Here is an 11377-nt window from a genome sequence, read left to right as displayed (position 1 = left end):
ATGTTCATCTATAGATCTTTAATGGCACTAGATATCACCACTAGGTGGCAGTATTTACATTACAATCTATTGGTATGTTTAAGTAATAGTTTTTAGCTCGGTTTTTACAACTTGGACCATTCCAGATTGTTTGAATGGTTGCGGTACTTTTAAATATTTATTATATTTTCTAATACTTTTAACACCTTTACTGCCATCTATGTTTACTTTATAATCATTTATATTTCATAAATATAGCAGCATTAAAAAACACTTAATTTGATTTAATATATTATTATATGGGGTAGTTCACCCAAAAAATTTTATTCTGTCACAAAAGAAGATATTTACCGTATGCAATGTTTATGACCAAACCAATTTTGAGCACCATTGACTTCCATAGTATTTTCTCGCTTTTATGGACACCAATAGTGCTTCTTGTTCTGCTTGATTACAAATATATTGCTTTGTGTTCAGCAAAAGGTTTGTAACAACTTAAAAAATAAAATAATGACACAAATTTAAATTTTTGGGTGAACTATTCCTTTAAAGAGGACGTATCATGAAAATTTGACTTTAAGTGCTATAATTGGGTCCCCAGTGCTTTTACCAATTTAGAAAATGTGAAAAACATCAATCCAGTAATTTAGTTTTGGTGAACCAGTCTCTGCAAGCATGTGAAAAAATAGGTTATTGAAATTTGGCTCCCCCTGTGATGTCAGAAGGGGATAATACCGCCCCTTAATCTACACTATCCAACCACGACACTGCCATTTAGTGCAGAGATCAGCTCATTTGCATTTTAAAGGACACACCCAAAAATGGCACATTTTTGATCACACCTACAAACATTTTAACATGCTATAATAAATTATCTATATGGTATTTTGTGCTAAAACTTCTGTGCTATATTGTCATTGCAATTTACATTATGTCTTCACTCGTCTTTTTGTAGAAGTTCAAGATCCGCATCGAAGACCCTCCACGGCGTAAGCACATGGTGTTTTTGGGCGGAGCTGTTTTAGCGGACATCATGAAGGACAAAGACAACTTCTGGATGACCCGAGAGGAGTATCAGGAGAAGGGAATGCGTGTTCTGGAGAAGCTCGGTGTCACTGTTAGATAAATCACCCACGCGTGCGCGTATACACGTCCGCATACACGCCCATTCCAAACTTCACATACTTGCACCCGCTGGCATTTTCGCAGTATAAACAGATGGTTTTTTACAGAAATGTATACTTGAGGATAACAATAAAATACTTGAACTTACTTTGCAATCCAAAAAAAGTGCTCTGTTTGTACGACATTCCAAACGTAACGGTTCGTAGACGAACTGTAAACAAAAACTAATAAAGTGATTTGCTTATGAAACCACCTGTTTACGCTGCCAAAATCAAGCCTTAACAATCCCCTTGTTCATGCATCATCATATCATCAGCTCGTGTTTATTTTGGTTGCTGTCCGCACCGTCACAATGAAGAGAAATGTCACTCGAGAAAGAGGAAACACAGGAGGATGGAGGTGGTGTGCCAGCAGAGGGACTACACGATGAAATAGATGTATTTTTTAAAAACGAATTAAAGTAAACATTGTTTTTGTAATAATTAAAAAGCAACTGCAGCCAGTTTGCTATTAAAAAATAAATAAACGAATAAAGATTTGTGCCCGACGGTATTAAATATAGACATTCCTGTGAAGGCAGGCTGCTTTTGCTGAATTGTCTACTTCCTTTAACTTGCTGTATTAACTCTTTGTTTTTAATCGCCACTTTTGGGCACTAAATAACTAGGACCAACTTTCCCTAAATAGCATTTACCAGAAAATATGGGTACAGAGAATCTCTACTGATCCATCTCTACATGTTTAATGATAACTGCATAGCTAATATATGGAAAGTTAATAATTGGAGGTGATCACATTAATGGGGATCAATGTTTTTTTTTTACATTTTGATCTAAATGTGCACAGGGTTTCGTGAGATTCGCAGCTGTGTTACGTGCAGAAGTAAATCCATGCGCAGTGCAGCGTAATTGCAGGTATCGGTCACGCGCGGCGCAGGTATCCGAGCCTCTGGTCTTGATTTTGGCTTTAATTGGCGTGTCTCACAATAACCCCGCGTCCTTCTCCCCGTGCAATCAACCGCAAACCTGTTTATTTAGTCTCCTAACAAGTATCAGTCCTGCTCGCCATTGTTTATACTTTCTTCACCCTCATTTTTTCCATTACGTTTTTGCATTTACGTTGGTTACGTTAGATCCATCAAATGATTGACATACATAGACACCGCATTGAATTCTGGGTCAGTGTCCTTGCCATATTTAGGAGTTTATATGTGTGTCTGTGAATGAAATGGTCTGGGAATGAAGGGTGACAACAACGCTCAGACTCCCGGCGGGCGTTTCTGTGTCAGACGCTTCTCTCCCAGATTGTAAAGATTATCTGCTCATTTGTTAATATGAATGACACGAAGGTATTGAAGATGATGATGATAATGTCAGTGTCTGTACTCACCTGTTGGAAGCTGAATGTTTTTGTATTCGGCTTTGCGTTTGCACACGTTCAGACTCTTCACACGGTTAACGAATTATTAATTCACGCGCATACACCATTCCTGTGCCATGATTTGGTATTGTAGTTGGACCAGACGTTTTGTTTGTTTGTTTGTTTTTCTGCCTTTTGTTTGTTTGTAGCGTACTGCCAGACTTGATTTAAATAAAGAAAATTGATTTATAACTCAATGTTTGAAGTGAGTCTTTTCAAATGTCCAGTCGTTTTTCTTAATATGTGGTGTGTAACTATGGAAGCGCTCAAGGAATGAGCGCCAATCGCCGTTACCATGGAGACCGGCTGTACTCAGTATATTTTCACTCGGTTCTTTTGGAGCTTTTCTTGCTTCAACTTATTCACTATAAAAGTTACGAAGGCATTTCTGACAACTGTGATAGCTTCATGCCTCGTATCACTCTACGGTTCATGTCTTCGCAGAAAACCGTTATGTAAGTTAGGCTACTAAAATTTTGAAACAATTGACTGAAAGGCTTCACGGGGGCTTAAATTTTTTTAAATTAAAGGTGTATGTTTAAATGTGTAAAATATGTAGACAGAAATATATTTGTCCAAACATTAATTTCTTTCATCAATTAACTAGAACTTTATTTAAAAAATGATTTTTGAAATGAATTCGGTTTCATCGACCACGCGCTTTGCCAAGGTTATGCGCCTGGCCTGAGGTAAATTTTGGTCTGTGTTTTTCATTGGTCCAGTGGCTAAACTGACATTTGGAACAAATACTATGTCAAAAAATAAAACGTCTCGGTTTTCCAAAGACGATGGGGAGACGGCGAGCATGGATCATGGTGTGAAGAGAGGTTTGGAATTCACGGATCTGTAGTTAACATATTGTATAGACGGTTTCAGCAGTAACAACATAAAGTGGCTTTCGTGGTCCTAAGAATAAAAAAACAAGTACTTTACACGTAGTTTATTTATAGAACAAGCAAAATAATCGACACAAAGATTACCTCGGAAACAATAACATTTGTTTTTTTCGATGAGGTATTTGTTCAAGAGTTCAGTTTAGCAACTAGTCAGAACATAAAAAAACTGAAACTGCAAGTAAAGTTCGGACTAGACGCTTATCGCGTCACCGCACGTGCGTCTGATGAAACCGTCTATAAATTAATTTTACACATTAGGCTAACTTTAGCTCAGTGTGTAATGTTAAGTTAGTAGTTGATATGCTTTAGCTATGATTTCAAATAATGTAATTATTTAATTTACTTATCAAAAATAGTTTACTATAGAGTTGTTATTGATACCGGAAAGCCTGTATTATGTTGTTGAAGAAATTAAGAAAAAGCAGCCCAGAAAAGTGAACTTGAATAACAGTTAGCCTACTGCTTAAACATAACCTCAGGGTGAAAACTCAAGATTGTTATTACATTTAATTACATTTCTGTAAATTTAAGTTAAAGGGTGATGCTAAAATGTAAGAATTTTCTTTAGTCACAACATAATTCTTAAATGGATTTATCGGACACACATGCGTGGTGGCGGGTTATGCGTCTGAGCGGTCTCTGTTTGTTTAATGGTCTTTCTAGTGGCTAAACTGAACTCTGGCACAAATACCTTTTCGAAAATAACAAATGTTTTGGTTTCCTAAATATGAGGAGTGATTACTGCTATGTGAAGGGGGGTTTGGCCACCGGTTTAACATTGTATACATTATAGTACACATTTTACACTGTAACGTTAGCTCAGTGTAGTTTTTGATATGCTTTAGCTATGATTTGAACTAAGGTAATCTACTTACTTTGGTTGTTTTCAGAAATATACTACTCTTAAAGGACTGTTGTTATTGATTCTTTGCGGAGTTTACCGGAAGTTACGTTTGTTACACAAAATCCGTTTGTTTATTTTGTTACTGCTGAAACCATCTATTAGGTACTCGACTATCTCCCGTCGCGGCTGCCGTCTTGGTTCCGCTCGACGCAACTTCGGATTTACTCAGGTGATGTGCGGAGTAAAAATATTGTTGAAATTGTAAAAGACATTTTGTTTAATTGCTAAACTACAAGTGAACGAAATTTTAACGAATTTGAACGACGACCACAGGAGTTTTACCACCTGCAAAATGGAAAACAAGGGACAAAAAAGGTGACTTTAAAGTTTTGAATGGCCAGTATTTTGTCATTCTTGAACCCTTAAACATGGTCTTGGTGTCATTTCAAAATATTTTTTCAAGCTCTTTCTATCCAAACAACTAGTTTTAGCATTTACCCATGTTGAAAATTTTACTTGCATACCTATGTCTATAGTTACATTTGTGTTATTATTACAAAGTTATGATGAATTAATTATTTTTTATAAAATGTGGAAAATATAATTAAAGAATGAGTAAGTGACCCTAAACCTTTATTTATTATTATACGTGTATAAATGCTTCATTTTTCATTTCCATCTCCTAGGAGGTCTGGTCGGATGAACAGTCAGTATCTTTCATGTGGAGGAAATGTGTTTAGTCAAGCAAGTATTCTCTACTCTTCAATTTCATTTTTTCTTGTCTGTGTCCCACTTCTTAAAAAGACTTAGGTTTTCAGAGGCCTAAGTAATATAACAGTCATGCATAGTGAAAGAGATCTGTAGCCCGATGAAGGGATGTATGTGTGTGCGTGTAGAGGAATGGGGAGGGGGTGATTGTTCACATTTGTTTCCGATTTTATTCATGTAAACAGGGGGGCTGTCAGACTCGGTGGGGCCTGTTTAAATTAAGTCCAGGCTGCTTTGCACAGACACTGTATTTTACACGCTGCATGCTAGTTTACACCACAGAGACCGGTGATATGTTTTCTCAAAATCTGCACAATTCGGTTTTGGGTTTGAGTTGACCGAAGTTACTAGCTAGCTATAACTTTGTTTAAATACTGTGTTAATTATTGTAAGTGATAGTTCACACAAAAGTGTATTTTTTTAATATATAGAGCTATAGTTATATATAGCTACAAGAAGACTTGGACAAATGTCCATTATTTATTAAAGCTATTGTTGCCTGGAAATCGTACACCCAAAAAAGTCATGCAGGTTTAAAAAAACTGTGAATAAAATGATTGGTATTTTTGTATATGTTCTTTTAAAATGCATAGCCTTAGGTTGCTCTTTGACGACCTTCGTATTGGTTTGTGTGCTGTTTGTCCTTTCTGATAAAGCATCTAATTATTAAGTGACATGTTATAACACTAAGCAACTGACTACAGAAACAGTGTTATTCGTACGTTATGTATTTCACAGTACCATTCTGAATTACACATGACTGAATTGCCCTCTGGGGATACCAATAGCTTTTCTGTTCAGTTGAATCCATCCAGAGCACAACAAGCCAATTCATTGGTGTATGAAATGAACCGGACACATGTTTACTATCAATATCATTAGGCAACTGTATTGTGAGAGCGAAAATCTGGTGTAAATGCTTCTCTCTACTAGTACAGTATGCCAAAGTTTGTTTGCTGGGACATTAAACAGTATAAACATTTTTTTTATTCAAGAGTGCCTTAAAATGCATTACAAGGTATACATTTTATCAGTATGTGTGTTCTCTGGGATCGAATCTGTGACTTTTTTGCACAGCTAACACAATGCTCTACCAGATATGCTAAAGAAAGTTTTTTTATGCTTTTGCATTACTTCAACTCAACAAAATAAGTTAAGCAATTTCACTTTTTTTAAAAGTTAGAGCAACTCACCAATGGTTACCCAGACAGCAGACGACTCCGCACCGGATCAGCAGATCCGTTGTGAATCTGGCACAGAGTCGTCTGATGTCTGGGTAAGTTTTGGATAAAAGCATCTGCCTAATGCATAAATGTAAAGTAAATGAAACCTATTTTTATTTAACACTATTTTTATTTATGTTCTTACCTCAGCTTAGATGAATTAATACATACCTATCTTTTTTCAATGCGTGCACTTTTAATCTCTGTACAGCGCTTTTTGACTTAAGTTTTTAGTTGACTTTTCAGTTAACTAAAAATGATTAGTTAATTCAACTTAAAAATAAAATACAACCAGGTAACTTACTGTTTTAAGTTGATCCAACAAATCTTTTTAATTAAAGTGTAACATTTATGAAGTAGCCATAAACGGTTTTATCGAACGCACGTGCGGTCACACGATTACGCGCCTGAGTGGAACTTTACTTCCAGTGTTTGTTTAATGGTCTGACTAGTGTCTAAACTTAACTCTGAAACAAATACCTTTTCGAAAATAGCAAATGTTTTGGTTTCCTTAAGACGAGGGAAGATGGCGATCGTTGATTACCGCTATTTGATGGGAGGTTTGGCAGCCGATCCGTACTTAAGATTGTAGACATTATATAGTACACATTTTACACAGTAACATAAGCTAAGTGTAGTTTTTTATACGCTTTAGCTAACGCTTTGAACTAATGTAATTTACTTGTTGTTTATTTAACTTGTTATCGGAAGTAAACTACTCTAAAAGGACTTTGTTGTTATTGATTCTTTGCGGAGTTTACCGGAAGTTATGTGTGTTCCACGAGAGCCGTTTGTTTATGTTGTTACTGCTGAAATCTATAGATATCCTATTGTAGATGTAGTATAAGAGAATCTTAAGTGATTATTTCCCAACACTGATTTGAAAAATGCCCTGGGACAATGTTTGAAGTGCAGAGACGTGCAGCTGACCCCACTCGGGTGTAGAGAAAATCATTACAGTGAACTCCTCTGCGACAGGTTGCCAGATAACTGCTGCACAAAGTAAACAAACAAGGGTGTACACGGAGAAAGAGACAATGCCGACCCCGCCCTCTCTTTCCTGCAAGAACACAGGCACGCACGGCTCCTTCCGAGGTCCCTGCTTACTGTGGGAAGACTTCTTTGGATAATAGTTGGTTCTTACCCTCCCTCTTCCTTATTCTTTTGTGTAAAGCTACACATGTTGATATCGATGTCCATTTAATCATTATTGACCTTGATCTATCACTCACACACAGGCACATTGAACCTATGTTGTGTATTACACACAATAACATCCTGGTGTGTGTTCCCAACCGGGAGGAAGCCGTTAAGCACAAACACCCGTTCGTAAATCCGTGTTAAAGCACGAGAGGATACTGAATGAGTTGAGGGAGCGTCAGCACGGCGCCTCCTGCAGTCTGGGAGCAGGGTTGGGTGGCGTCTCGATTCTGCACGCATTCAGGAAGATGGGCCGTTCTGACAGTCATGGACAAAAAAGATTGTGGTTCATCGGGTTAAATATATCATGAAGTTGCAAAGCTCTCAGCAGACAAAATTACATGCTCCTGTTAGCAGACAAACAAACAAAACTAGACAAAAGTGGTACGAGGAAATTAGTACATTCCCAACAAATCTGTAAGCAGACAAAATGACAAGATAAGATAAAAAACGTATTATGAAAATTTACTACATGCTCGTTCTAGAAAGACAAACACGTTAATACAAGCATGCACTGTATAACGAACAAAGCTCTCAGCAGATAAAATTAAATGGCGTGTCAGCAGACAAAACAACAAAACTAGAAAAAAGTATTATAACGATATTAGTACATGCCAATTCTAACAAACAAAACTGTCTGCAGACGAAACTACATGACGCTGTCAAAAGACGATAGAACACAATTGGACAAAGTATTACAAGAAGATGAGTACATACTCGTTTTAACAAACAAACGTTAACACTAAAACGCCTTTTTTGTCATAACGAACAAAGCTGGCAGCAGACAAAATTACATGCTGCTGTTATCAGACAAACAAACAAAACTAGACAAAAGTGTTACAACGAAATCAGTACATTTCCGTTGTAACAAATCTGTAAGCAGACAAAATGATAACTGTAAAATGCTCTTTTCATAATGAATAAAGCTGTCAGCAGACAAAATGACAAGATTAGACAAAAGTATTATGACAAAATTACTACATGCTCATTCTAGCAAGAAAAACTGTCGGCAGACAAAATGTTAATGCAAGCATGCACTGTATAATAAACAAAGCTTTCAGCAGACGAAACAACAAATCTAGACAAAAGTATTATAATGATATTATATTAGTACATGCCAATTCTAACAAACAAAACTGTCAGGAGACGAAACTACAAGACCCTATCAACATATACGAAAAACTAAATTAGACCAAAGTATTACAGGAAAAATGAGTACATACTCGTTCTAGCAAACAAAAACGTTAACACTAAAACGCCTTTTTTGTCATAATGAATAAAGCTGACAGCAGACAAAATTACATGACATGAAGCAAAACTGTTTGCAGACAAAAATGTTAACAATAAAATGCTTTTAAAAAAAATTCTTAGAGAAGAAAATACACAACACCTCTAAAAAAATGTAACGCTAAAATGTTTTTGTCATAATGAACGAAGCTGTCAGCAGACAAAAAGACAAATGTATTTGAACAAAATTATTAATTGCCGATGCCCATTCTAACAAACAAAACTGTAAGCAAACGTTCACATCAGAATACTTATCATAATCAACTAAGCTAAACCAAAATAACAAAACCAGAAAACTAGTTTATCAAATGCTATATCTGTTGATATGGGAAAGCTCCAGTTTTGCTTCTTTCGTTTGCGGTGTAGATGTGCTGTTGCATGCTTTTGTCGTCTCTGCTATGGTAAATGCATTAGTCTGCCGTTAGCCGATTTCTCAGCCGTAACAGTGGGAAGAGGACAAAGGAGGACTCGTGTCGAGTTTAGTGCGAGTCTAAATGTCTGCACATGTTGGTATTCGATGCTATTTGTAGTTACAGTTCTAAAGCTGGATGAGACATTCGGGACTGTCTAGCTCATTCAAAACTGCTCAAGAGCTCACAATGAATAAATACATAAAATCAAAATCTGTATGCTAGTGCACTCCTTAAAGTTAGCAAAAATATTGTATGCATCTAAAGGAAAATCCCCAACCGTGGTTAATTAAAGCATATTGGTTATTTAAGAAATGCACCCAAAAATGTCTCACCCAAACTTCCCGTTTAAACAGGAAATGCATCAATGTATGAAAGTAAACTTCACATGAAATTTACGTACATGGTTTCTTATAGAATCAGGAAGGAACACCAGACAATCACACATCGATCTGCATTGTGTTCATATCAGGATAATGATACTTTTTGTCCCTTATTCTTAAATCTAACCCAGACACAAAGATGTGGGCATACTTATATTTATAGATTGAACACAACCAATCTACAATAAAAAAATTCGACTCACTTCTCCTTTTTAATGCCCATTAAACCAATGCAGTCTAATTAGACATGTTATTGTGATGTCATACTGATAAAGCCCCACCCACGGCTACTGACTGACCGTCCTGCATTACCATATAGTTTCCATCCTCAGTGAGTTGTACATTGTCCGCCATATCTCAATAGTGGGATACTATTGTCTTAGACTGTGTTCACAGATCTATTTTTACTGAAAACACTCACTATGGCTTTTGGTAAGGGAGTGAGGAACTCTTTAGCTCATTTGCATTTCAAGGTACAACCCGAAAACAGGGTGTTTTTGCTCCCACCCGTCCAGGGGCATTTTGGACATGCTATAGTAACGATCTGTTTTTTAGCTGAGATTTCACAGACACATTCTGGGAAACAAGATTCACCAAATACCTATATTACATCTTGTGAAAATGGGCATAATGGGTGCCTTTTAAAGTAAAAAATGATTTGGACAAATTTAACTACAGGGGACCCCCCAAAATATCCTCCTCAGTAGTCAGTTTCACTATATTTGTGAGGATGTTTTTAGAAATGTGCTGCTCACGAGTTCAGCTAAACCCGTCCACAGACACACACAAGCTTTTTATATCTTCTGATGTGTGACATACACCCGTTTGTCAGGCTTTATCAGAAGAGTTTTGATGTATTTAGGATTCATTCATTCATTTTCTCTATAGAAATTTCAGTTTCCGAGTTTAGTTACCAGAGTTCAAGTTCATGAATCAAACCAATCTGCCCTGAGATGAATCACAAAATTGCAAACATTGCAATAGTCTTTTATGAATGAATAAACTACTCATTCCAAGAAACATTGCAAATCATGTCATGAAAAATATAATACTACAAATGATGCTCTCGATAAAATATAACACTTTTGAGTCATTTATAATTAGTATAAAAATTACATTTAGGAGGAATGTATTACAATATATTTAAATATATACATATATTTTACATAGAGTTTGAGATTGTTTAATGTTAACAATAACATTTGTGGTTGCCAGAAAACCACTTAAAAAAAAAGAAAATGTTAACATTTTAATCACACAGACTAATGGATTTTACAAAAGCAAATACCAACACTTATTATGTCCTTTAAACCTATGGTAGGTCTGTCTATAGAGAAAATGAATGAGATTATTACATTCACACAGTAAAACGTAAAAGTTGAATCAACCTAAAAAATAATTAAATTCAGTTTTTACTTTAAGTAGAAAATTGAAGTAAATTTTTAATGTTTTTTTACCTTAAATGTTTCACTTAAAGTGAGAAAATCACTGAAAAAATGATTCATTCAATTTACTCATTTTTTTAGTGGTTGCAATCAATTTATTTAAGCTACATTTAAACAAAAAAATTAGAATAGTAAAATAAAATAAAAATATTTTGTTTAAATGTAGCTTAAATAAATTGATTGCAAACACTTACCTTAAAAAATGTGAGTAAATTGAATGAATCATTTTTTTCAGTGATGTAAGTTTATAATTGCAGTAAGTTTTGTTTTTTTAAATAGAGCAGCTTTTACTTTTACAGTGCAGAGCCCAAATGTTCACCTCTCAAATGATATTGACATGCATCATCAGTCCAACTGGCATACTCTCAATTTATCAAACGCCTTGTTAAGAAAAATAC

The 11377-nt window shown here is 35.7% G+C and overlaps 1 protein-coding gene across 1 annotated transcript in view; it reads left to right on the top strand.

Annotated features, from left to right (window-relative positions):
• actr2a (actin related protein 2a) overlaps positions 1-2715 on the top strand; it is an 8877-nt gene extending 6162 nt beyond the window's left edge. Inside the window, exon 8 of the mRNA XM_073814599.1 lies at positions 935-2715. Coding sequence (XP_073670700.1) covers positions 935-1105 — 171 coding nt within the window. The 3' untranslated portion in view covers positions 1106-2715. The remainder of the gene's footprint in view (positions 1-934) is intronic.
• Positions 2716-11377: the final 8662 nt, after the last annotated feature.

This window comes from Paramisgurnus dabryanus, chromosome 4 (assembly GCF_030506205.2).
Source record: "Paramisgurnus dabryanus chromosome 4, PD_genome_1.1, whole genome shotgun sequence".
NCBI lineage: Eukaryota > Metazoa > Chordata > Actinopteri > Cypriniformes > Cobitidae > Paramisgurnus > Paramisgurnus dabryanus.
This window is presented reverse-complemented; position numbering and strand designations above follow the sequence as displayed.